The sequence below is a fragment of the Channa argus genome, chromosome 8, assembly GCF_033026475.1.
Source record: "Channa argus isolate prfri chromosome 8, Channa argus male v1.0, whole genome shotgun sequence".
Lineage (NCBI taxonomy): Eukaryota > Metazoa > Chordata > Actinopteri > Anabantiformes > Channidae > Channa > Channa argus.
In genome coordinates, this window is record NC_090204.1 from 5,303,801 (window position 1) to 5,330,970 (window position 27,170).

Consider the following 27,170-nt stretch of genomic DNA (forward strand, 5'->3'; position numbering starts at 1 on the left):
CCTGTCTCAGAGGTGTACAAACAGTTACTTGGACTTCATGTCTTGGTTTGTTCTCTGAAATGCACTGTTAACTGTGGGACCTTATACAGACAGGTGTATGCTTTTCCAAATCAACAGCACCACACCTCAATTTTGAGCCATGAATACCTATATACAGGCAATTTATTTGTTTTGGTTTTGATTTTTAGTAAATTTGCAAAGATTTCAAACAAACGTCTTTCATGTTGTAATTATAGGCTGTTATTTGTAGAACTTTGAGGAGAATAATTTAAGGCTGTAACACACCAACATGTGGAAAAAGTTACGTGCTGGCAATACTTTCTGGATGCACAGTACAGGATTAACAGATTTGATTTTGATGAAAGTGGGGCTATGTCAATTGTAAGAGAAGCATTAATTAAGACTTGTATTTTTTTAGACAGACCACAAGTTGAGGAATTTGATTTGCTTGTGACTGCTGAGATATTGTGGGATTCAGTTGGTAGGCTGAATTCACACAGCGAGCTTAATAATGGTACAGGGTAAAACACTTTGCTGAGCAATCAAAGGGGCAAACTGTTGATGATGTACTTTTATTTTGCAACTGGCGTGTCCTTAAAAAGCAGGGCATTTCTCATTGGAAATGACTTGTTCAACCTATTAACCTATTAACCAACCTATTAAGTGCTAGCTCCCTGGGTGCCCCCTGTGGCTTCCCACTGCTCCCCCAAGGGGGATGGGTTAAATGCAGAGAAAGAATTTTATTGTAACATATATGTGCAATATGTATATGTGCTCAATGCTGACAATAAGGTTTTTTCTTACAGCAGAAGAACTTTGACCTCAGTATTTGCTATTTGTGCTCAACCTGTGATTTTTGTATTTAGTTAAACATTTTGTGTAGGGTTTTGTTTGTGCCGTTAGGGAACATTTAGTGGAATATGCAAACCAGTTTTAAGTTACAGAAATAGATGGAGCAGTGTTTGAAATTACGTCAGTGCTAGCTGTTCAGATGCACGTACTCCTGTTTCTATGAGGACAAGCCAGAGAGCTTAAATCTGTCTCATAAGCTGTCTCCCAGAAGACAGGTGTGTGTCCTCTGTGTGAACTGGTTGCTCTGCTAAAGAGACAGCAACCTTGGGGACAGGGATGGAGTGGCGCTAACCCCAGTTCATTAATTTTTTTCCCCCTTAAATCTGCCATTTCAACCACTTCCATGTATCTTCATTATTGGCTCAGCCACAAGAGGGAGCCTGTAGCCCACATTGGCTTTCTACAAGCTTAACCTTTCAATCCAATCCAGTAGTTGGCAGCCAAGGGAATGAGTCAGAATATCATGCCACCATTTTATTTTTTACTTCTATTATAGCACAGTTCTCACTTTGATAACAAATGATGGGTATAACGACCTCTGATGTGCTAAATCTCTGTTCATGTGTGGGTGGAAGTGGGAGGATGGAAGTGCTGAGGGTAGAGAGGGATACAGGTGAGTGCAGGGAAGCTGATATCTTACAAAATCCTCTGCATTTTAATTTTGAGTTGAATGTTACATTAAAGATATGGTTTACTGTCCCAGAATCAGCCATCCTATCTATAAATTGTTATGCAGCATAGAGGTAAAGCCACAGAGCAGAAAAGGACACAGTGAGTATGTCTCAGTGACTTCATGTCTCCTTGACAACTGTAACATGGCAACATTTTTCTATATACAATAATCTGCCTTTCAATCTGCCTTTTGCCAGGCTGGGCACTGTCCACTTTCTAACTCCATTCTCTATTTGCTTGCCCCTGGATGCCACTTGCTGAGAATTAATGAACACAACATGAGTCATCGGCTCAGTCTAACCCACTAATAAGTTATTAAATTGTGTGTTCATGACTTTTTTCCTGTGCTTGGGCTGCTGTTAAATGGGACTGTTTCCTCTCCAGTTTAATTAGCAAAATGTGAAAACAAACGCAACAACAAAACCCAGGTCAAAAATACTGTGACTTCCTCAAGACTCAAAAAAAAAACAATTTATTTAGCTCTCAAAGCTATGAGGGTGGTAGTTAAATATCACTACTACAGTTTATTTACATATGTTCTACAGCTCTATTATAATCTCTCCTTTGCTGTTTGGTATGGTGTACAAAGTTTTATCCTACAAAGAAATATCCTCACTAAAATTGTCATTCTCCCTCTCTTCCTTTGCTGGAGGCACACGATGATCACTCACAACACTTTCCAGATATCCCTCTGGCCCACTCATACTCACACCTCTGTTATGCAGATCTTGTTCACAAGTTCACTACTCGCTGTATGACTGTTCCTTTCTCTGTTGGTATACTACATCAATTCCAGCTAGCTCTGTTTACAATCTAACATTAACCTCCCTGCAGGACCTTATCACAGAGCCCCCAGGTCATGGCACGAGCGGGACTTCTGTCTCAGAAACTTTCCAACTTCTCGCTCTCGAGGGTATCGGGGCACCAGGCTGGACAGGAAACGTTTAGCACGTGAGGTGATGCTTTCACGTTGGCCTCCTCCAGTCATGTCATCTGCACTGGTACCTGGTGGCCACGGGGACTGACCCCTGGCTAGCCGCACCACGCAGTCCAGGAGCTCTGGGGTGCGGTGGTCCAGAGAGGCGGAGATCTCCAGATAGAGACAGTTGAAGAGGGCAGCGCTGGACATGGCCTCTGATGGAAGAGATTGAGGGAGTGAAGATGAACATAGGTATCTGTCAAGGCTTTAAATTTACATTTGTCCTTGCTTGTCAGTTTTAAGGAAAAGCTCAATAAAACAGAGAAGCCTTATCAAAAGCAATATACCTACTCATTTTTGGGTATTTTCATCTTTATTGGATCTTTATCAGACAACATCTCTGGACTCTAACCAGAGGAATTGTGGGCATATTAATTGTTGATTAATTGATCTTGATTGAGTCTGTGCAGCAAATTCTTTTTTGGTGTACAGTGTGTTGTACAATCACTTCGCCTTAACAAAAAATCAATTTAAAGAAATTGCTTTAAGCCCAACATTGCCACAGTCATATCCATGATAAATATATGTAAACTTTTGTTCACAACACATCTTGCAGGTGGTATGCGCGATAACCAGGGTTAAGGTGCCCCAAAAACCAAATTCCCAATTTAGAAACTTGTAAAGTCACATGTTTACACAACTGAATCAGCAAGGCAAACAGTTAAAAGATTAAAGAGTGACACATATGCAGTTATGTTAAATGAAATGTAATAAACACATACTAATCTGGGTTATGAATAATCAGTATCATGTAATCAGTGTTCAGGCCATATTTAGTTTCATGTAATGAAATGTAATGCATATTTAGTTTCACAATCTGGACTTTTGAGAGGACTCTTAAGCATCAGCATTTACTCTTTTAAAGAAAGTTTTAGTTCTGCAGGTAGATCACCTAAACAATCTGCCAAACCTTCAGAAACAAGCTATCGTCCCTTTAAAAGAGGTAAACACTCTTTGTACTGGGAGGGTTTTGAGTTTTCATTGGAAGAGGGTAATAAAAGGCGAGGATCCTTTGATCTAATTTTGCAAAATGCCCTTGCAAGTAATTACGAGAAGCTCATTAAGCAGTTTATGTGGCGAGGGGAGATGGGTTGCGTTTTTTGAGACTGATAGAGGAGTGATATTCAGTGCCTTCAGTTTCCTCTTCCTCAAAGACAAGTAACTGTCTGAAACTTTAAAGACAAGGTGATAATGGATGTAATGTAAAGAAAAGAGGTGTGGAGGTCTTATTTGCAAGCACAACCTGACCTTTATTGATCTGTGGTGCTTATTTCACTGATTTGAAGTTCGTGGTGCTAACCTGGATGAAAAATGTATGTTGACACTTTTGATGGTTGGAGCTGTCTGTTTTCCCCATTTGCTCTTTCACCCTATTCCATAGTAACAAAATGCTTAGGGTTACTCTATATAGAAATCTGGAACTCATGTTGATAATAAACTCGTCCTATAAGTTTATATTACAACCATCACTTTTAATTGTGTAACTTTGCCATATTGTCAAATCCAACCAAAAGTATACAGTTGCACAGCTGTGTGCTCTAAAACGGCATGAATGTAGATATTCAGCACACTCAGAGAGAACGCTCTCCTGCTTTTACTGTGATTGTGACTCTTCTCATACTCCCACACAGCGATAAAGCTGAAACACTGACATTTACATTTTCACATACTGCATTTCACCATACGTTTGTGTTTGCTGACAGTGATAAAGAGCTGAAAATGTCAACACCAACTGTGAAGATGAATGCAACAACGCAAAAAAAGGATAAAAGGAGGTGAAGAAAATGGAGGTTTGTCTTACCTTGATATGTAACCTCACGAGTGCGAACGAGGTCACTCTTATTACCCACAAGGATGATGGGAGTTTGGGGCTGAGTCTCTCTCAGGAGAAGTCGGAGTTGAGCAGTGCGGTGGAAACTACGCCTGTCAGTCACTGAGAACACCAGGACACACACCTCACACTGCAGAGCTGACAGGTCCTGCGGGAGAGACAGTGCATGTTGCAATACTGCAGGTGCTGTTAAAAATACTTATACTAGGACCCCGAAGGATAAGTGACTGTATCTTTATGGTGAGATAACCTTACTTACAGGAACTTACTCAAATGTGAGGACATCATACATATGTGGATAATTATGGCCAAAACCTGCATTTCAAATTGACTTGTAAGCAGTCCATGATATCAAGATCTGTCAGAAAATACACTATTACACAATGAGCACTTTCCATGGCTTTCATACATACTAATGTGAAAGCCGGACTTGCAGAACAGTGTAAGAGTAGCCCTGGAGAGAGTAGAAAGTTGACTGCTCCATCTAAAATCTCTTGTGGTTTAGTGAGAAATGACTACTGTAGAAAGCACTAACTGTGATACAGTTTTCAGTGACACACACACATATGCGTCTCCAAGCAAAAACCTCTAAAAATAAAGTGTTCCTGAGTGGCTTCTTCATCGAAAATTAAACCTCAGCATGTCCTTAGTTAAAGCTGCCATGGTCTATTGATTTTCATTTAATTTTGATAAGGCTAGAAATGAGCACAGACCAAAGCCAATATGTACACGGTAATGATGTAATTCTACCATTATATATGCATTTACCCCTAAGGCAACTATTGCAGTAACTCATTATAGGAAGAGTAACATTAGAATAAGAATCCGCACATTAAAAAAAGACAGATTGTGCCACACGTGTGTATTCAGTGTTTGTCACACATCCATATAAATAAAAAATATTAATACTATTTCTGCCAAATGACTGTACCCCCCCTCCCCCCCACCACACACACACACACACACACACACACACACACACACACACACACACACACACACACACACACACACACACACACACACACACACACCCACACCCCACCCCCCTCACATTCACATACAGATGCCTCTGAACTGCACTCAAGGGATAAGAGTGAAGAGAACAAGAGTGAATAACAACCTGGTAATGAGCTTTGTCAACCAGATAGAGATGCAGCAAATTTATTATTGTGTTTTTGAGTTTCTCTGTGTTTGGCATCAATTTTTGTTATAGTGCTGTCAGGTAAAATAAACAAGGCACCGTGCTCCTGGTATTTTAATATGAACACATCCATAAGGTTCTATGTACCGCGTGCAGTCAGCAAATGTTTATTTATTGCAGTTCATTTCATTTCTTTTTCTGTTTGTCTTTTATCTTCATTTGACACTTTAACCTCATTTCTTATTTACATGTTATAATTATTTCATTTGCCTTCTGCTGGGCAGAAGCTCAAAGCAAAGATTTCTCTGTGCTCTCTGTTAGAAATCTGAATTTCCCAAATTTATCTCGAAGGACAGTAAAACATCATCCTGTACGGCACACAAAGTTCTCCAAATTTTGAGCCACTTTTCAAAGCAGTCCAGAGATTGAGCAGCCCACAGACTCTGACATAATATCCTGAAACAGCAAAATGGAGCTGAGCACAGTGTACACAGCTGCAGAGGGCTCGGTGGCCTAATAAAGGAGCAGGGAGTGTGGAGATGGTGAAGTGTTGTTTGGCTCACCTGTCGCCAGTTGTCAAAGATAATGATGGTGCTCTCCTCATCATCCACGGAGACTGTGCGTGCATAACCCTCCCCTAAGGACAGGGAGAGCAGCAGTTAGGTCTCAAATGGGAGATGGGTGCTGTGATTTATTTACCTGCGGCTCACTGTGAAAGGCATTTGGCATATTTGTCACATTTGAAAGACAAAGTCACAGCAGGCTGCCTGTCCGCTGCATTACCGAATTTGTCCTGTATTAGTCCTGTCAAACAAACAGCTTTGTACCATCAGAATCCACAGATGCAGTCCTATCCATGTCCCCGGCGAGGGCAATGGCCAGAGAAGACTTCCCCACACCGTTCTGCCCCAACAGGGCGATCCTTAAAGGCCCGTCAGGTCTGCCCTCCACCATCACGGTCAGAGTATCATCCAACGCTGGACTGAAGCTGATTGGTGAAGCAGAAGGTCCAGCTGCACCTGATGTCCAGTCGCAGTCATCGTGGACAGCTTCTTCTCGTCTGAGCTGGTGCTTAATTGGTAGAGGAGTGCTTCCTCTACGAACAGTAGGGGTGCTGGACAGGGTCATACTGTCACTCTGGAGGAGAGATTCAGATATGGTGCTCTTCATATCATGCTAGCAACACACAACAAAATGTATTGCACCAGCTATTAAGTAAAGCACTGCTCACACTAATAAAAGGTTCAGCAAGAGACTGAAGGGCCACAAAATGTGAAGCTGATATAGTGTCCACCTGACATTTCTTTCCTCGTGTCAGTCAATCTTCTGCAATTCCCGTAAAAACTCTACATGCATGCACCATCACAATTTCTCTGTCAAACATGTAAATGATCAAACCTAACTCACCTCTGATGACATCATCACGTTTTGTTCTCAGACAAAGATCCAATGCTGTGTACTACAACATTGGCAATTTTAGGTCATTTGCAATGCATCACTTTGTTATCCAACAGTTTTCCCAAGCTGAGCAGCCCTCCTCTAACGAGTATGCAATAACTATTTTTGTCCACTTGGGAAGAGCTGTGATGTCCACAGTGCCAACCTGTTGGCAAACATGTGGCGCCTACTTCCACTTTCAACAGATATGGAGCAACGTATTTTCGTTCTCCAGCAAATAGCAGCTAGAAGTTTTTCACTAATCTTTTTGGGTTTTGTGAAAATTTCAAATGTTTTCAAACAAATTACAAATGAAAATTAACCAGTAAACCTGCCAGGAAATCTGAAACAATAAGCTGAAGATGCTAAACGCTTCTATGAGCTGAGGGGAAGTGAGATTCAGATGGCAGTTTCTCCTTTTTTAAATTAATGCCGCTTAAGACGCAACAATAAGTAGGGATTCATACTAGAACAGGCTTGTAGCCCCCACCCCCCTCCTCTCTCTCCGTGCATCTCTCTCTCTCTCACACACACGCACACACACACACACACAGGAGGAGGACTGATTCACTTCAATAACCCCCTCCATCAAGCTGACAATCATCCAACACACCTGATTGGCTAATTGAACCACTGGATATTGGAGCTCGCGCTGCCTACCTTGGTCCCCTTCTCCTCGTTGCTGAGACTGTCTCCGGGCACATCTGTCGGCATCTGCAAACTGAAATCAAACGACCGGGAAGAAAGACTTCAAAAGACACAGAGCATCGCCCACCCCCGACTTTATGAACCCCAGCCCAACAAGCCCGCTAGAATCGCTCACCTGTCACGCAGCTCTCGGCAACTACAAACTAAGCACGGTCTCTCTCTCTCTCTTCCCTCCCTCTTGTGCTAAGTCCCTCTGCTTCTCTCTTGCGCTCTCTCCCTCACTGGCTCTCTCTCTCTCTCTCTCTCTCTCCCTCTCTCTCACCCTCTTCCTCTCTCTCTCTCTTAAGGTTCGGGCCCGGGCCCAGGTCTACAGTCAGCACCGGCATTCATCAGCTACATCATCCTCTCTCTCCAAACCGATTGTGACACCCACTGTCTTGACGCCTAAATGCTCTCCAGATCGGAATTTTCTACAGAGGAAAGACTAAACTAACCCCCCCCGCGGGAAGATTTGCAGCAGGTGCATGCAGCTCAGCTGTGACAGTGGAGACATGATGCAGAGACCAGGGCTGTGAAAGATGCTCAGTGTGACGAGGTAGTCATTGACCTCTGTGAGATGGGGAAATGTATAAAACTAGCCACGAGGGGGCAGTACAACCCAAGTCTTTTGTGTGTATAGGTGTGTGTGTGTGTGTGTGTGTGTGTGTGTGTGTGTGTGTGTGTGTGTGTGTGTGTGTGTGTGTGTGTGTGTGTGTGTGTGTATAGGTGTGCGTGTCCGTGGGGGCTCCATGTATTATTCCTGTCACTGGGGTATTCCTGCTGTAGAACAGTAGCATAACAACCTAACTAGCTGACTGCCAACACTGTCAGTCACTCACCTCTTTTCCCTTGAATTATGTCAAAGATGAACCCATTAACACCTTTTCCTTAATAGACTTACAGTTTATTAAATCAAGTCATTTCATGTTGCTGGTCTATGGAGTGTATTTAGACGTGTTTTCTGTTAGAATGAGAGCGTGTCCGTGCGCAGTGGTGTGTCCCTCCCACACAAAGCCACAATAGACTCCAACAGTGAGCCAGGACGCTATTATAGCCCTAATCCTGCTCCTATTATACAGGCCAGAGAGAGAGCGAGAGACACGGAGAGGGAGGGAGAGCTGGAGATGAGGTCATCCCAAACAGAGCAACAGCCAGGGTCACTGCTTCACTATAGAGGGACAGAGATAAAGAGAGATGTAGCAGGGCATGGGGCTGCAGAGCGAGCTGCAGAGAAAAGGCCTGCGGAAGACTGAATGTAAGAGATGCTCAGATAGATGAATGGAGAGGAGATGATGTTGAATGTGTGAACGTGTGAAAGGTGTACAAAGCACAGCGCAGCCACACAGGTTTTGTAAAGTACTTCTTTATTTCCTCTTTATTTAATATTATTTTATATGCATATGAAACCACACTACAACAAGAGCAGGAAACCATTATAATGGCCATTATCTTTGTAATAATGTTAATTCTAATCACAATTGGAGAAAATAATCAACTGTAGGAAATTAAAAATACACTCTAATGGAATAAATCCAGCAATTCAGTACATAAATACACAATAAATACTGAATAAATAAGTGAATAAATAAAAGAACAATGTAATTAACCTACACCCAAACAAAATAAATACCTCTAATGCATGAACCCTGGCATTGATTTCATGGGACAAAGAAGAAGTTGTGTCCATGAAGAGATTATTTGCATTTTTCTATCCCTGCACCATAAATTTTTGTTGCATCTGGAGTAGGCTGCAGGACCTGAATCACCAGTGACCAGCTCCATATAGTGCGACATGTTGCATTAATATGGTTACAGAGGTGTTCAGTCTGGCCAGAAATAGCTTCTCTAGTCTGGTGAACTTGATACAACCACACAAATCATGCCACACTCTTTTTTTTTCTTTTTTGCCTGCTGCGACGGCTTTCTTTGTCTCTTTCCCTAATATGCATTTGTTTCATTAAGCACACTGTGTCTTTGAATGTAAGAACCCATTTTGGAGAGCAAACAAGCCAGTCTATTACTGTTAATGGCTGAAAATGGCCATTAACAACTAGCAAAAAGTACATGTCATTGCTGTAATACGAGAGCAATATCTGCACATTTCATTTAGTACAATCAGTGGAAGATCCCCACGAAAGGTATCCTTGTACATTCTTTAATCTATGATTACTCATTTTACAAAGAGAAACGTGTCTTGGTGAGCTTAAACACTTTGGTAGGCAACTGTGAAATATTAGCTGGTAAATACTTATGTGCATGCCCAGAATATTTTATCCAAGCTCATACCACTCCACATACAGCACCACTGCACTACCCAGACCTCTGCAGCTTTAGCAGCTTCTTATAAAAAACAAAACTACAGTTTGAGCCTCAAACACTCACTTGGAGAGAACATTGCAGCCACATCATATTGCATAGATAGTGGGACACGGACTATTTATATGATTTAAAGCTTTTTTTGATCCATTTCCATTGTTTTTTTCCATGGATGCACTTATACCACAAGCAAAAGATCTCAGGGAGCGCTAAGCCAGCTTTTGTGCAACTGCCTTTCACAATAAAGTAGCAGGAAGCAGCCTTGAGAAAAATCTAACCTTATCACAGTCGATTCCCCTTTAATCAGTTAAGGGTACATTGTTCACAGTTGTTCAGCCCCCAAACTGCCTGCCAGTGTCTCTCTTTCACTTTTGGTCACACACACACACACACACACACACATGCACATGCACGCACACATGTTCACACATACTGTATTTGTGTTTTCTTCCCCAGTTCTGATTACTCATCACTGATTGTGCTATGTTGGCTGGTCTTTTTATTTCTTCCATCCCTCTGTGGGTTAGAGGAAGTAGTCAGGGGGTGGAGACGGTGGCTTGGCGGTGCGGGTTGGTGGGGTGACACTGCCGGTGGTGTGGTTTGAGCTGAGGAGCTTCTCGTAGCGTGCCTTGTAGGCGTCTCTTTCCCTCAGCACTCGGTTCAGCTCACACTGTAGCTGTTCCAACTGAAAAGAAAGAAAAGACAAGGTCGTCGTTTCTTTGTGCCTTCCGGAGCTAGAGCGCAAACAGCCCTTATTACTTAGGACATATACAGGCAGCAGTGTGAGTTTAAGGAATCTAGGACTGTCATAATGTTGGACACTGGAGGCTATCATCACCTTGCTTTGGGAGCTTTTTGGTGTCAGATTTTTCAAAATAAAGCTTGATATTGGATTTCGGATTAAGCTCGGGGTCAGATAAGTCTTGGATGAGCACACTGAGAAGCAAACAGCTTTTCAGAGAGAGTCAAAAATCCAGGCCTGTGTGTGTGCTTTATTTATTGCCTAGTTAAAGTTTGAAGGCCTATTTAAGGTTTAAGACCTGGGTTTAGGGTTAGGGTTCGAGTAAGGGGCTAGGGAATGCATTATGTAAATTAAAGTCCTACCAGGAATAGAATACAAACCAGTGTGTGTGTGTGTGCATTTATACCTGTTGTGAGAGCACATGTTTTTCAGACTCAAGAGCATGGCGGTGCTGTAGGCGCTTGTAGCGGCAGGACTGGGCATAGCCACGGTTCTTTAGCGTGCGGCGTTTCTGTTTCAAGCGCACCACCTCATCCTTACTCACTCCACGCAGGTGTCGGTTGAGCTCGCGCACTGACAGGCTCACCAGCTGCTCATCAGAGAAGCGCTCGTTCACCCCACACTGCTGAACAGATGGAGAAAACACAGAAAGAGAATATGGTGTTTCTCAGTGTTAAAATGGCAATGAGACATGTGCTGGAAATGATTTAGGAGTGTGTATTTAGAGGAGCATGTAGTGGATTTATCCAAGATTCAGATGTAAGTATATCATTGCATTATGACTGGTGGACATGTGATATGTCATGCTGGATATGTTTGTGTTTGTGTGTGTGTGTGTGTGTGTGTCTGTCAGGGGGCACATTTCAACTGCACATGTCCATAATCTGTCATGTAATCTGACTAAGTGTGGGTGACAGTTATCAGGATTACGCACAACAATAATAGCAGATATTAGCATAAGCTCACACTGTGCTCCATATAGAGACCCACCCAGACATCTCCATCAACCAGAACACAGATTACAAAGTTTATTTTCCTATTAAAATTATATTCAGAAGACTAACATTCAGGATTCAATGAGTTTTTCTTTTTCTAAAGTTTTTAATTATTGTTTACTGGCTTGCGTTAAAGTTAAAAGGTTAAAATCAAATGTCTGTGGGTCTATTCCAGAGTAAAAAGATACAGAAAGCATTTTTTGCATTTGCAACCAGCATTAAAAAAAATATTTCAATGAATATATACTTTATATTTGACTAAAAACACTGCTCGAGAGGTGTTCACTCCACAATAAACATGTACTATTTGTGGTTACAAGTGCATCATAGCATGTTGTAAACCATGTGCTATGCTAAGAAATGCTATATAGTGGAATTTTACAGTAACGCATTATAGATAGATGCATGTTTTTAAGACTTTGTGCCATCAAAAATGAGGATTTCACTTCATTTATTGTTGCCACGTAAAAAAGTGATCCTTCAAGTGGCACATAATGTAGACACTGACATTAACAACCTAATCACTTTACTGCACAATCACTCTCTTCTTCCACTGCTGTTCTCTAACTTTATTTCTTCCACCTACAAATTTATCCTGTGATTTATTGAGGACCACTTCCTGTTGAGCATCATCATCATCATAACGAGCCTGTCTCAGCTAATGTGGATTGATGAGCACTAGTGTAGCCCTGTGTACCTGATTAACTTGAGAGTGGTGATGATGGTGATGACTGTCGTGTATGGGATGGTGTGGGTGGTGCTGATGATGGTGATGCTGGTGGTGATGAAGGCGGGCCTGGGGGCTGAGGGGTTGTGGGTAGGGGGCCGAGGCAGAGGTGGCATTGGGGAGTGAGGGAGTGGCCGATGAAAGGAAAACGAGTGGGCGATGGCACATATCTGTTCCCTTGGTGCAGGAGATGTCACCTCCACTTTCGCTGCTGGAATCGCCGAGGTTGCTGCTCGAACTCTGAGAAAGACCTGGAAACTAAAGTGAGGAGATGAAGATGACAGAACATCAAGATGATGATGTGATTACAAAGGAAAAAATTTTAACTTTTTGATGCGATTGATGTTCAAAAAATTTGAAATAACAAATACCTGTGAGCTTACAGCTGCAGCAGCTGTGTTCAGCAAAGCCTCCACAGCATCCTCACAGCCCAGAAAGCCATTCACAGATCCTCTCTCTCTGTCCCCCCTTTCTGGTACTCCTCCCAAGGCTCCGAGCAGGGTGGCGGGCCCCGTAACTTCACCTCCAAACTGTTGCTGCAGTGCTGCCAGCCAGATCAGGTCCTCCAGTGAGGCTGGGGTGGGCCCCTGAGGCCCACAGTGGGTCGGGCTGCCTTCCACATTCCCTGGGGCACTGGAGCCAATGCTGGAGGTGAAGCCATTGGATATGGAGAGAGGGAAGGAGATGGAGGAGGAGGATGATGAAGAGAGCGACGAAGAGCCTGAAGGTGGTGGGTGGGCATCGCTGAGCGTTGGCGAGGGTGGCAGCGAGTTGTAAGGGCTGGAGCTCAAGCTGGAGTCCTGGGGTGGGTGGCTGGTGTACGGAGAGCTTGAGGGATTGTGGGGGAGACCAGATTTGGGATATGAGCATGGAGGAGGGAGCGGAGGACTGTCGGATTTCACCTCAAACTTGAGGAGGTCAAAGTCGTTCAGATATTCCATGGCCAGAGGGCTGGGGGGAAGAGAGGACATGGGGAGGGGAGGAGAGGACATGGTATCTGCCGCTGCTGCTGGTGGAGCTTCAACAGGGTTTTTCCGTATGTCAGGATTGTTGGAGAGTCCACGCCGCTGCCTCAGTGCACCTCATAGACAGCAGCAGCAGTGAAATCAGGTAGCAGACTTGTTGGCAAGTTCCCTTTGTGAGAAACTTTACGTCACTGCGTTCTTGTGTCTGTTTTGTTTGTCCTAAAGAAAGAAAGAAAGAAAGGGAAAGACAGGGTGTGAAGTATAGGGACAAGAGAAAGGATTAAAAAAAGCATTTTTGGTACCACTGTGATATGTTATTTATGTAAAAGAGGACTCCATGATTGTCAGAGTCTTACTGGACAGGGCTTTTGAAAAGTATTCAAATCACAGCAATGTAACCAGCGGCATTATCTTTCTTACTACACAAATTCATGTTCCTTGCCTACATTACCCAGATGAGAGGTTCTGGTGTGTTATGCTGTTATGTGGTGGCTGACATGGCCTTGAACCTCTGGGCTCAAGCAGAAATGAGGAGTGGGCCCCTGAGATATGAAAAGTTCACTGCTTTTTAACACCACAGCCAGAGATTCTGTTCACTTCACTAGGCTCCTTCTGAAACCACAAAAGGTTTTATACAACCTTTTTTCACGTACTGCACCTGGAAACAGACTTTGATGTGTAAAATCTGAGTTTATCTTTAAAAATCAGTTTCAAATATTCACTTATGTCACTGTCACTAGGATAAATAGTATAAAAATCTTCCTAGAAATTAATCCCAGTTGAAAATTTCCAGTCTGCAGATGCTGAACATCTTGGTGATGTTTATTACTTATGATCGAGGTCATTGCCCTTATGTAGAAACACTCACACAATAGATATAACATAATATTTCTAGAAAGATCTGCAGAGTGAACACATAATTGACTGAAGCTCAAGAATGCAGGAGGCTTAATCATTTTTGTCAGAAAGATTCATGGTTCTCAGCGACCACATCCAATTATCAATAGGTTCACACTTTTATCCAGAGCTCCAGACTTTCTAAAATGAATCAAAATACAATTTTACAAACAAAGGGGGAAAAAAAAGCTGAAGCGAATGTTAACCTTAAATAGTAGAACCCGTTCCTTCAGATTCAGTATCAAAAACCTTTGTTTTGTATGGTCGTAAACTAAATGTAAACTAACATCAGTCTTACTATGTATTAGAACATTCAAAGTTAAACAACTTGGGAAAAAAGTCTATTTACAGTAAATCAATAAAAAAGATCAATATTTCCATTATGTTACAGTGGTAACTACATCGAAGAAAGCTGTAGGAGAGCAATGGGAATTCCTTCTAATTATAGGCCTAATTGTAGGACTTTGCACATAATAGTTATGATTATTAAAATGAAGATCTCATTAAAAATCCACTTTTGCTGCACAGCTCATTAGTTTTGCCTTCCTGTAGTTCAAAATGGATTGTACAAGAAAGCAAACAGTGTTATTGCTTCATGGAGGCCTCATTCTGGCTGTGGACCGGAGTTGCGGCAAAAAGCCAGTTAAAAAGAGCGATAAAACACACGCACGCACACACACACTCACACACACACACACACACACACGAGAAGCAGCATGAAAGCTGGAAGAGAGAAAGCCTGCCGTGAAAGATGTGTCAAAGTGAATGAAATGATCTTACCGTCAGTCATAGAGATGAAGGATGGTAACGAGCCCCTTTCAACATCGCCACCAAACACACACACGCACACATAAATAATGGACTAACTGGTTGACTGACACATTTGGAAAGAGACACAGTGGAAACAGAGCCTGTGTGTGTTTAGCACTCTGTCACTGAGTGCCACTGCCCCCTTTCTTTCTTTCCCCTCTGCTGCAAATCCCTGTTTGCAGCAATCCCCTCCTCTCTGTGTGTCTCTCTGTGTCTCTCTCTCCCACCATATCCCTCACTTAGGGTTCACAGGCATGTTCACACTCTGGCTTTTCTCTCTCTCCTTCTGTCTCTATATTTCTGTCTGCCACCTTTTATTTTGTCTTTTCTACTCTCATCTAATTCGGTTTTCTCCCTCTTTCTGTTTTTGTCTATCTCTCACCTTTCTCTCTCTCACACATACATGTACAAGTTCCTCCATTTCTCCCTCTAACCAGAATTATTTGCTGTAAACATTTTGCACTTTTTGAGTTGGGTTTCATGCATATATTTATAATCACTACCATATATATCAAGTATTTACTTGGGGCAGGTCTTACACACTATTCTCTGTAAAAAGAAATCACAATGATCAGATGTTTGTCATCACTAAATAAAGTTTAGTCACCAGTCACTGAGTCTTGACAGTTGGACTGTGGACTCTATACTGCCTCACAGTGGACACACTGAGGATGTGATGCAGGAAAGAGCCACTTACTTTAACACCAAAAGCTGTTATTAACTGGTTATGTTATAACTGGTTATTAATTAACGTGCCATAACAATCAGCAATTCACTTTTTAACCTCTGCAAACCCACAGACTGTGTTGTTGTAGTCACACTAAGTCTGATTTCACCCAATACTCTAGATACTTCAGTAAATATGGCCAGCAAAGGCACAATAACAGCTGATGTAAAAAAAAAAATCTATGTGAAGGTTAATAAAAACATATTGGACTTAAATTCCAGTGATTTCAGTGTAAAAAAGAGGAAATGCTAAGTATTTATTTTTTTTGTCAAAGTTGGTGAATGAAACCAATGTGGGTAAACACAATTCAATATACAGCAGGTGCAGAGGTTTAAAAAAAATTGTTTTCGGACAACGGAAAAGCACTTTGTAAGTGTAAGTTTACAAGTCTTTATTTTGTTATTCTTTACTTCTAATCAAAAATTAAATATTAACTCCTTATTTTACCCTGAGAAAATGAGAAATACAATGTGCACGATGTGTGGCTCAATATACATTTAAATATTAATTGTCTTGACATCAACTGTCTTGACATCAGGCTCTGTAGACATTGGGTTCTCATCATTCTTTTTTCTAGGGTCGCTTATTTTAACCAGTTTGTCCAAAGTGAAAACTGGGACGTTTAGTGTGTACGAGTCAGTTGTGGATTTGACCCACATGTTGATTGTCATTAAAAAAGTCACATTTTTCCACTATAATGCTGTCACACATTTTACAGTATCTATATGATTTCAGTGCATTTAAACTGATGAAACCTGATCCCTTTTGGCCGTGATTTGTTAATAATAGTCTCCAGTATCATTGTTCAATTTGACAAAGATATTAACAACTCAGTAAGCTTCATTAACATTTTGTGAAACATTTCAGTTACTTAACTTCCATATTTGGTTGTTTCCACAAAAGGATTTGTTTTTGTTCACAGAAATGAGCTGTGAGCCACCCCGCCTCTCTCAGTTAGACTCAAAATCTGTGAATTTGTTGTTGTTATTTTCCAGTCCACTGAGCGGAGAAATGCATAACAAGCATTTCTCAATCATCCTTAAAAGCTAAACTTGTTAATCCGGAATCTCTCTGTCTTAATAATGTCTCGTTTAGGAATCAGTGAGTTAATAGTATCTTCACAAATCTGATTTGGACAGTAAACAAAACCTTCAAGGCCAGCAGACACGCTGACTCATGAAAACAGCACAAGGCTCATAAACAGGAGTTTAATATTTTACTTATTTTACATTTTTATACACAGTTCAGGAAAAAAAATTGCTGAAAAGCCATTGCAACAGTTTTTGGTCTCTTCTCCTCTAGGCTCTTCTTTCAGCTTCTCCCTGTCTCTATTTTAACCTCTCTATCTGTCCATCATTTGTGTTTCCGGGGAAAGATTAGCCACTAAACCAACAGGGCCTCCCATGAGGTCGAGGCACAAAAAGAGGGACAGACACAGAGGAACTTACCTCATACTAGATGTTGACCACTGTAGCGATGCACAGATAGTCTGCAGCCACCTCCTGTCCAGGTGGGACTTGATTTACACCTTCAAACCGTTCACTGTTCTGCATCCTTTGTTTTAGGTTTATTTAAGTGATTAGCCATTTCACACAGTATCCAGCACTGCCGTTATCAAGATGGGTTGAGTTCGTATTGGTAGTAAAGGTTGTTGTGGTTGTACTGGATTGCATGTTTCACACCTCCTACCATGTGTGATGGATTACTAGATATCTGTAAAGATTGTCAGTCATCCAAGTCATGGCACTGAACAAGAAGCTTTGGGATATACTTACTATACTTACTTTAGTTGTACAGTACTTCAAACAAATTCTTATTGCTCGTTGTATATGCTCCATTTACAGTAAAAACATCGTAGGGTCTCTGGGCAGTGATTTTAAAAATTGTAAAAGTCCCTTTTGAGATATTTGCATGTTCTCTATCTTTGCGCTTTTTAAACATATACATAATCTGTATTTGTCCTGCAGCTCCTGTAATCCCTGAAATAAAACCTTTGGTTAACTTTAGACATTTTGCACAGACAAACGTTTTAGTCTTTGTGGTACAGACATGAGAGGAATATTAATGCCAAAGCAAAATGGAGAGTGTAGAATAGAGATTTTGGGACATGTTTTAAAGCAGTGGTTTTTAGCTGTATCATATCTGACATAATGTGCTGTTTCTAGTCTTACTGCATAGTCAGTAAGGTCATAATGAGTGGTGGAGTCAGAATGCAATATATTAAAAGGTGTTTTTAATGTTTTAGCTGCCAATGATGAGTAGAATTATCACAGTTGTGGGGGTTTTAACTTAGAAACTGAGAAATCATAACATTGTAAAAGTAGAATTCATGGCAAAGCTGCTGTTCTGGATTGCTTTAAACTGCACAGTTGTAACGAAAGTTGTGGCTGATTGATCTCCAGGTCTGTAAATTTGGATAAATTTACCATTATTTTTCTAGTTCAGCACCACAAACACAATGAAACGAATTAAATTCCAGCAATGCCAAATGCATTTTGTTAGGAACAGAAAAAATAAAATCTATAAAGGTTGCAAAAAGAGATCCATCTGCATTGTTAGATACCACTAGAGGTATTTGAGAACTTATGTTTTGGTGATTTGGGGGGAAGCTACCCCTTAAGTTTGACCCAAAAACCCCCTCTATGGGAAGATGACCTCTCCATCAACCTCTTAAGCCAGTTTCATATCCACAAGCCTTCATCCTGTGAGAGGCTCTAAAGGCCAACTGGGGTCAGGAAACAGGAGCTGCTAAGTCAGAGAGACTCAGGGCAAAGCTAAACTAAAGGCAGGGATGAGGGTTAGGTGGAAACAAATTGGTGGACAAGAAGAAGAGATACGCATCAATATAGACTGACAGGACAGAGTAAATGAGAGAGTGATGGAGCTTTGGACTGGTCCCCTTTGGACAGATGGTCTTAGGTGGAGGCCTTTAGGGTCCCACTAACTCTCAGAGATATGTGTCCTAATCCTGACTAACTCTGCTGCAAGCAACAGGCTTACAAGTCTCACCTCACAAGGGACCCCCACCCTCATTCCCTCCCTCAGAGGATCTGTCTCCTTCACTCTCTATGCACCGACACACACAAGCACACGCACACACACACACGCACACACACACACTCACAATGAAGCAGATAAATGGTGGTGAGAAAAGATGCGGTGTATGATGACTCCTCATAATCAGCCCTAAGACATAAAATCATGTGAATGGTTTTGTTACAAATGACAAAACATGCATAAAAAATTTAAAATTTGAGTAATAGTAAAAAGTCCTGCAAACCTAAGAAAAATGATTTTAAATGGTTGAATTATCTAAAAATACAGAACAAAACAAAGGTTTTACTCATGCAGATATTTTTTTTGTTTAGTTTTTGTGGGTTGGACCATTTCTCAGATTTCTGTTTCCACCTAAATAAAATATTTTGTTTTCTACTAAATATACTTCCAGACTATCCCTCCATATCAAACGCTTCTTTTTGCTCTTTTACATAGACAGTTTTTTTTTCCAAAACAAGGTACAAATGTCTCAGAAACTGTCTTATAGCTGAGAAACGCCACTAATGAGCATTCAAACTCTGAAGCTCATTTTAGCACTGTTTGTTTTTCTGATTTAAAGAAATAGTCTGGACACTGTGGGAAATATTTTATTTTCTGTTTGCAAGATGGAAAGACTGATATCATCTTTATATTTGCAAGTGTAAAGCTAATGTTACAGCCTGGAGAATGCTTGGGATTAATGAATTTATTGTTTCCTGGTTTTAGCTTTATGTTCAGCCTTCAAAAGCTAATATCTAAACTGGCTCTGTCCAAAGGTTAAAAAGCCACCAGCTCACACATAGATTTTCAATTAATACTTTTGAAAGATTTTTACTTTACAGAACCAGGCAAGCTGTTCGCTCTGCTCTCTGCCCTCAGGCTTTCAGTATAAAGTAATTAAGTATATTTCTTAAAATTTCAAAAATGTTCATTTAAAGTCTATTGAGGCATTTTAATTCATTTGTCTAACCATTGCAACTTGAAGCATTACAGTAATATCAGCAGGGTGCCTCGTCCGTGATTTCTCTCCGTTCTGATTGAATTAAAATATGATTTAAACAGAAAACAAATGCAGCATGCACATGCTGTTTTATTCATTAAGTAAAAGCCGTTATTCCACAGTACATTCACTCTGCTTCAGACAACATCGTTTATCATTGAAGTTCCTTGATCCCCCTTCTCCTGGCTGCTTCCAATCTCAGTTTTTTTTTTTATATATATAACAAGGAGCAAATCCATCACTTCACCTGTCAGCTTTAAATTGGCAGATTAAGATTGACTTTGAGTTTGTGTATAGCTGCAAGATTACCCATTTCATACTTCTTAGGCTATTTACTGTCTTTTATTGATTTTCAGTCCAGACCATCCTGCTTGTTGCTTTGCTGTATGCGAGTGTGTTTACTCGCAGGTCCACACGTGGGGTCTCATTGTGAGTGGACTTAGCAGGCTAGTCATGGGATTAATGCTGATTCTCCCCCTGAAACTAGTGTCAGATTAACTAATATCCATGCCTTCATAAGCCGTCTGTAATGTAGACAAGCTGTCAGTACCCTGCTAATACCTCACCCCAGTGTGAACTGTCTATCCCCACTTCAGATCAATGGACACCATGGATCATGTCACTTCCATTTACACGTTGGCTATGTGTGCTGCTAAACGTACACATTTTAACACTGGATCACAGTCCTTTGACGATGTTTGCCATGCGATGGACTATAATGTGGTAGCAAAACGAAACATGTCATTACTAAAGTTCTTCATGTTTCATGTGCATGTGATGCTTGACTGCAAATCTGCCATTATATTGATGCAAAGTTCCTTTACAGCAATATTTTGTAAATACCCATTTATTTTAAACCCTTCATCTGCTTAGAAATCACACAAAATTGCCAATAAATCATCATCATCCACAACCATCACAGCGTATTATTCATGTATAGCAATGCTACATCTGTTCCTGGAGGGCTCTAAATGGAGACAGATGGCTTTAAGTGCACAACCTCAAATCGACACTAACACATACAAACAAACATTAAGCATTAGATGACTTTAATCTTAAAAAGGAAAAAAACCAAAAACATACAAAACACAGATGAACAGAGATAGAAATAAGGGGGTGGCAGCAGACAGAGAGAGAGGTTAGGGAGGATGAAGAGGAGGAAGAGAGGGATGAACGGATTAAGGTGGTCGATACGTTGGCTCCTCTCCCAGACTGAGAGATGACACTAAATCTGTTAATTCATTCCCCCTCTCCACCCCTCATTCTTTGCTCAAATACTGTAGATGCTCTGATGCTTTTCCTCTTTGTCATTATTGTGCAGGATTATGATGCTTTTCTGTAACAAGCTTTGATTTTCCTCCCAAATAATAGATTTAAATTCTAGTTTACTCATGCTTCAGATATGACACACAATTATTGACAAATTTTCAGCGCCATATGATTATGGGAAAAAAAACATTGCAGTAATTTTAGTTGAGGAGGTGTTATCTCAAGACTGTAAATCATTACACCTGCAATACTGTTATTGCATCATTAAAATACACACAGAGAAGTAACTGTGCAGTAAGTTTATTCATGTGGGTTTTGAGTTATACTTTTGACATACGTGCATCTATGTTCAGATGTGTAGAAATACAATTGTCTCAAATTGTATTTATTTGTCAATTCTCTAACAGGACGCAACATTAATAATGCTCCAAAACAATTATAATTATAATCAGTTTAAATTACTGTTAGATGTATTGTTGGATTTATTTGTCATTTTCATGAAATTAGGTAACATTCAACATTTATTTACATGATCTTTTTCTTCGAAACATGAAAACATTTACTCCTCCCTTAGTTTTAATTTAACAAAAATACTTCAATTGCTTTTAATTATAATTATTATTTTACACTTCAATCAGCAAACCAGCAAACATCCACTGTTTTTATAACTGTAGACTGTATATGAAGAAGACAAGCTCTGGTATTTCAAAAAGCTCATGCTTACATATTTAGTTTATTGCTAAAATGTTTTAAAGCATGCCAACACAGATCTATAGATTAGCAGCAAATCTCAGGTGAATCGCAGGAATTTCCTCTGGAAATGCTTCTTTTCTATTTTGAAATGAACTATGCTGAACTGCACTACAACTAAGAGGTGATAGTCTTCATTTCTTGAGTAAAATGTTGCATTAGGAGTCAATTTAACCATGTTAACGATGGCCTGGGTGATATGTTGACCCACAATGGTCCAGACCGAAAACTACTCAACTAGAAGATGGATAACCTGAGGTATTGTTCAATATAATATTGTTATTCTTACTATAAGCATGACAGCATGGTGACATTATCCTCTAAATATGGCTATTACTACTAACTTATGAGCTTTTTAGAAAAAGAAGAAGAGGTGAAAAGGCAGATTGTTTTTTTCTGTTAATTTTTCTGCCCTGCACATTTCATTGATTTCACATATGTAGGCAAACAATTTGGAGAAGTAAAAGGTTTGGTGGATTAATAAATAATAGAATTAAACATCCTGAAAATAATCAAATCACTTATTTATTAAAAAATGCATGAAGCTTCATTTTTTTCTAATTGTATTTACATAATATAATTACATAATCGTGATTAGCTGCACCCAGCAGGTGCAGGTCTGTGTAAAACACACCTGTGACTGATGCTGCTTGAGCCGCTTCATCTAACAAAACAGGCTGCTGAGCCATAAGGTGACTCCAAAGGCAGCGGCCCTTGTCACCCATTAGGGAGACGGTTCCCATGACGACCAACCCGAACAGCTCACTTATGACCTTTTGTAGACATGGTTGTAATTACATTAAATTACACTGTATCTTATCATTGTCTGCTTTCATGAGTCATTTCCCATCTAACTGCTGCGGCATGAATATCATCCAGCAGGCCTGCTGCGTGGAGCCACATTCAAATAGGCTTTCACAGCTTGATCATTCTCTGACAGCAAGAAGAACGATGTATAACAACCACGTTCTAGATAAATGGGTTTTAGCATTTAGGTAAATGTAATGCTTGTGGAAGTTGAAAAGTTTTAAAGTTGTACTGATCCATGGTCTCACAAGCTACAGAGCTCTTTTCTCACACACTGATGGATCGTTCCTTAACCTAGAAGGAAGAGGATCTGGATTTTGGATGGTTACAGTCGGAGCGCAATCATGCACATTTCTTTGGATTGCCTGCATCCTTTTATTTTCATGCATCTTTCTCTTCTACCCACACATGTTCTGTCTCTGGCTCCAGCCTTTATGTGATCATGTTGCTTGGTAACAGCAGAAGAATGATGAGAAGAGTAGGATGTGTTCGGGTACCTCCTGTGTAATGTGATGTGTCTTCACATCAGGTGTAAAGTCATACGGCACAGTATGACAAAAACAATAACACCCGAAAGACCTGCGATGTGTTTCCATTCAGCTTTTAGGTGTGAGGATGCAGAGGAAATTGTACTTTCAAATCTCATCCCTTTTTAGTTAATGGCCAGAGTCAAAAATTATATTTTTGTTTAAAAATGATGATGGGGCCAGCACGAAACCCTATCTAGGTAATAATATTTGGCACTTCAGGTGCCATTGAGCAAGGCCACATATCTAAGCAATTAGAGAACACACATTAATAATACATGGTTCTTTATTCAAAATTCATCAATAAGAGTGGAGAAGATTATTATGAGAGGACTCACTGCTGTGGATTTTATTTTACATTCAGTGTGGAGTGGAAGGAAGAGTTCAGAAAAGCAGTAGAGTTATATTTCACTATACTGTTATGAAGTTATTGTTGCAAAGACTGCCAATATGCTGCCACTAATTTCACCGTAAATCAAAACTTGAAATGTTAAATTGCTCCAGGAGAGACTTGGCTCGGAGCGACTGAGCTGAGAGTGGATGCGGGAAGGGATATTTAATCATCTTTTATCTGGAAAACTGCAGCGATGAATTAACAAGGATATGGAGGCTGAATAATTAAAAAGATCAATTTAAGTTCGTACGTTCGGTATCTCTCTCATTTTTCTCTAAGCAGGCACCACATCTGTCCTAGGCAGAGATGCATTTATAAACATTGTAAAATATACATGTGTAACATTTAACATTTAACAACACAATTACTCGCAGTCAACTGTAAAAACTTTCCCAGTCTTTCCCCAGAGGCTGTTTGCTCATTAAAAGCACCGACATGGTGGAAAATCAGTCTGTTTATCTCCATTTCAGCAACTCGAAAAAAAGAAAGATTTTTTTTTCACTCCATTTCCAACTCATATCTGACTCATTACAGCTTTCTCAGAAAAAAGGTCACGGCACGGTTGCTAATGACAACCTGCAGACTGGTGCTCCACTCAGATGGCTTGTGTGTGTGTGTGTATTTCTGTAAAACTGGGAGGCAGCCGCATTTGTTAGGATCAGTCGCCCCCTGCTGTTTCTCACATCCTTTGACTTGTGAATATATGAGGTTGCCATGCCAGAGGGGCATTTCTGAAGTCAGGAAGAAAATTTAGCATCCTCCTATAATCATATAAATCGAACCAGTTGATTGGATGCTTGTTAATCAAAAACCATAGCTTTACCTATTAGCTGGTCAGATTAATGACGATGGCACCGAATAATTATATTTACTGTAGTTTGAGGTTTTACTATTTTCAACACCATTAATGTCAAAACATGTAAATCTGTAGTAACCTATTAGTGGCCACTTGGAGGCAGGACACTGACCTACAGGTAACTGCACAGTTACACTTACACTCTGTAAGTTGGGAACTTGTTGGCAAACTAGCTGCTTATTTACACATTCAGCAAAAAACATAGGATCACAATTATTGATATACTGTATTGTGTTCATCACTTTAATGTTTCAGCTGGTAATGATAGAGCTTAACAACCTTAACGACCTAACGCTGTTTTGATCTAATAATTATAATTTAATTTAGTTTATGAACTGCTGGTAAACTTGTGAATTTCACATGCTGTAAGAGTTCAATAAAGACTTATGATTATACTGTATGTTAGGATTAGTTGTGGTCATAAAGTCCGAAGTCGCAGAAAATGCAAATACTCAAATAAATTAGTAATCCCTCCAAATTATTCTCAAGTACAAAAAAATGTTTTTGAGCTACTTTGCACTACTTGGTACTACCAAAAAAAAAAAACAAACCCAAAACTTGCCTTGAGCTTATTGGTCAATATCTAAACAAAATCAATCTGCAAATAATGAATAGTTTCAATAGACATTAATTGCCTATATTTGATAAAGTGACAGTAAAGTAAGTGTCTTTTGATTGTTGTTGAGCTGCTAAAATATGTTAAAGACATTTAAGGACTTCACATGTACATTTTTACAGATACAATTTTTCCGACTTGGATTTTCCCTAATTATACATTTTAAAGTAAAAAAAATTAAGAAAACAAGAAAAAAGTTTTCAGCTGAGTAATAATCGAGAAAAAAGAATGAAACTAATTGTTATTTGCACCCCTCCCTGTGAGAGAGCAAATAAAAGACTGTAGGCATGCAGCCACAAGAAGTCACACTAGTTTGTCCATTAGTGTTTTATTCATACAGTGAGGGTGCTCATACATAATATTTATTTTTTTCTATAAAATATATTACCTTTCAGTTCCTGAAAGCAAAACTAGATATAAATCATCAAATTTTATTCAATAAGAAGCAACTCATTTTCAAGTGTCAACCAAGGCAGTCAACTGTATCAGCAGTCAAAAATGCATTGCAGATTTAAGAAACCACATTCTAATAGACTTTTTTTTTCTTCTGTCTACAAAGCCACAATGCTCGAGCGCTCGGCCCACTGTCCACCGACACAAAAGCCAATGATCATTTGGATTTTCTAAAGTAGCAAATACTTTTAAAATACCGTAGCCACAAAAAAGAGAGAGTTGAAGAAAGCAAAGACAGAAACACAGTAAGGGGGAAGCTGAAGAGGAGGGGAAGTGACATTAGGAAAAGTGAGTGTTTCAACAGAAGAAAGTGACTGATGGTGATTTATGACGTCTGTCATGTTGAGCTGTTAAACATTTTCTCTCCGGCTCTCCTCTCCTCATGTTTTTCTTTGTTTCCTCTTGGATGAATTGCTCCACAGCTGTCATGGCAACGCTTCAATTGGACAGCGGCGGGTGAATTTCTTGGGCATCACAACAGGTCGCTGTGACCAGGTGAGCAACTGATGCTGTCTGTAAAGCAGAACAAAGGAAAATCTAAATAAGAGCACTGTGCTTGAATATTACTAGATGAATCTACCACAATAGCATGAAGTAACACACAGTGTAAAGAAAAAGTAAGTGAACCCTTTTTGTGACTAGTTAATCCACTTCCAAAGGATTTGCTCACTTTTTTCTTGGAACTGTGCAGTAATTTACAGTATTATCACTAAAGTTTACACATACCAATTTAGTAATCATAGTAACACACTGTAGTGACTGATTCCCACTTGACTCACACTCTAACATCGGCTACACACACAAACAGAGATAAAAACAGAGAGACATGTACCAGACAAGTCCAGTGACTTATTTCTGTTTTGGGGTAGTCTAGGTTTTTTCACAGGGGGTTTGCGATTTGGGGGCTTCTCAACATTATTAGAGCTTTCCCTGTCAGTGCCTGAGTGTAGTGAGGACAAGAAACACAAATCAACAGTTAGATACAGACAATTTACACACAGATCTTTAAAAACAAATAACTTTCACAAATGTACAGTGTGTGGTGTAACAGCCTGTTGTGCAGAAAAAGTCCCCGGTCAAATCATACCTGCATCACAAGACATGGCCTTTCTGTTTCTCTGTGGTTTGACTGGTGCCTGAGGTCGCAGTCCTTCTTCACCTTAACATGTATCAAGAAACACGAGAAGAAATTACATATAATAAGTTATAAACATATATTTATATGTAGGGATATATGGTCGGTTATGCAGAAGACCTAATTTACAAAAACACTCTTATGACAACTACAATGTAATGTGAAGAAAAATGTAGCTAAAGCTCAAAGATCTCAAAGATCTGTGCACAGCTTTGTTCTGGTACATTAGCCATAGCCTAGAAATGGGTATACAGTATTCAATTACTTTGAAAAAATGGCTGTTAATGGGATTTAAGTGACAATAAAGTCCACCTGATGTTGTATTGCAGTTTATATGATAATCAATAGAAAACCATTTAAGATTGTGAGAAGTATACTTTGCATTCATTGATAAGAAGACAAATGCTGTAGTTCTCTCATGTTTATATAGGAAATATGACGCTAGAGGCACTTCACTGAGTAAGCCACTTCTGCCATCCAGTGAATAAATAATGAAAGTTTAATTTAAAACAGTTATTGCAATATCAAAGTCAGACTGGTGTCTGA

At 40.1% G+C, this 27,170-nt stretch overlaps 3 protein-coding genes across 11 annotated transcripts in view; all 3 read right to left on the reverse strand.

The window, feature by feature from the left end:
- Positions 1 to 1,973: 1,973 nt before the first annotated feature.
- On the reverse strand, positions 1,974 to 8,125 carry LOC137131579 (GTP-binding protein REM 2-like). Of its 3 annotated transcripts, none has more exons than XM_067513032.1 (6): positions 7,739 to 8,125; positions 7,576 to 7,636; positions 6,306 to 6,615; positions 6,042 to 6,115; positions 4,305 to 4,482; positions 1,974 to 2,658 (listed from the first exon to the last, which is right to left on the reverse strand). In XM_067513032.1, exons 2-6 carry the CDS (start codon positions 7,627 to 7,629, stop codon positions 2,366 to 2,368), a joined length of 909 nt encoding a protein of 302 aa, XP_067369133.1. In that variant the 5' UTR covers positions 7,630 to 7,636; positions 7,739 to 8,125; the 3' UTR covers positions 1,974 to 2,365. The 3 variants fall into 3 exon arrangements, with proteins under 3 accessions (XP_067369133.1, XP_067369134.1, XP_067369135.1); XM_067513033.1 differs by lacking the exon at positions 7,739 to 8,125 and adding an exon at positions 6,886 to 6,937; XM_067513034.1 differs by lacking the exon at positions 7,739 to 8,125 and having other exon boundaries at positions 7,529 to 7,636.
- An 855-nt stretch (positions 8,126 to 8,980) lies between these two features.
- Positions 8,981 to 15,194, reverse strand: nrl (neural retina leucine zipper). 2 transcript variants are annotated; one of them, XM_067514442.1, is made up of 5 exons: positions 15,025 to 15,194; positions 12,754 to 13,566; positions 12,353 to 12,640; positions 11,067 to 11,282; positions 8,981 to 10,603 (listed from the first exon to the last, which is right to left on the reverse strand). In XM_067514442.1, the coding sequence occupies exons 2-5, from the start codon at positions 13,372 to 13,374 to the stop codon at positions 10,442 to 10,444; spliced, it is 1,287 nt and encodes a 428-aa protein (XP_067370543.1). In that variant the 5' UTR covers positions 13,375 to 13,566; positions 15,025 to 15,194; the 3' UTR covers positions 8,981 to 10,441. The 2 variants fall into 2 exon arrangements, with proteins under 2 accessions (XP_067370543.1, XP_067370542.1); XM_067514441.1 differs by having other exon boundaries at positions 11,067 to 11,285.
- A 10,163-nt stretch (positions 15,195 to 25,357) lies between these two features.
- The window catches only part of LOC137132109 (capping protein, Arp2/3 and myosin-I linker protein 3-like), a 31,532-nt gene continuing 29,719 nt past the window's right edge, over positions 25,358 to 27,170 (reverse strand). For 4 of the 6 annotated variants that reach the window (XM_067514217.1, XM_067514214.1, XM_067514218.1 and 1 more), the window contains 3 exons: positions 26,577 to 26,648; positions 26,322 to 26,429; positions 25,358 to 26,002 (listed from right to left, as the gene is read on the reverse strand). In XM_067514217.1, the coding sequence (XP_067370318.1) occupies positions 26,370 to 26,429; positions 26,577 to 26,648 (132 nt within the window). In that variant the 3' untranslated portion in view covers positions 25,358 to 26,002; positions 26,322 to 26,369. The remainder of the gene's footprint in view (positions 26,003 to 26,321; positions 26,430 to 26,576; positions 26,649 to 27,170) is intronic. The other 2 variants (XM_067514216.1, XM_067514215.1) reach the window with 1 other exon arrangement.

Bases quoted from the DNA above. Each gene is read 5' to 3' on its own strand.
- LOC137131579 (XM_067513032.1), bottom strand. From the start codon at position 7,629: ATGCCGACAGATGTGCCCGGAGACAGTCTCAGCAACGAGGAGAAGGGG. The intron at 6,116-6,305 runs GTACAAAGCTGT...CCCTGTCCTTAG, and splicing joins TGCATCTGTGGATTCTGATG to GGGAGGGTTATGCACGCACA. The intron at 2,659-4,304 runs GTAAGACAAACC...CTCTTCCATCAG, and splicing joins TCGTGAGGTTACATATCAAG to AGGCCATGTCCAGCGCTGCC.
- nrl (XM_067514441.1), bottom strand. From the start codon at position 13,374: ATGTCCTCTCCTCCCCTCCCCATGTCCTCTCTTCCCCCCAGCCCTCTG. The intron at 12,641-12,753 runs GTATTTGTTATT...TCCTCACTTTAG, and splicing joins CTGCAGCTGTAAGCTCACAG to TTTCCAGGTCTTTCTCAGAG. The intron at 10,604-11,066 runs GTATAAATGCAC...CTTTCTTTTCAG, and splicing joins AACATGTGCTCTCACAACAG to TTGGAACAGCTACAGTGTGA.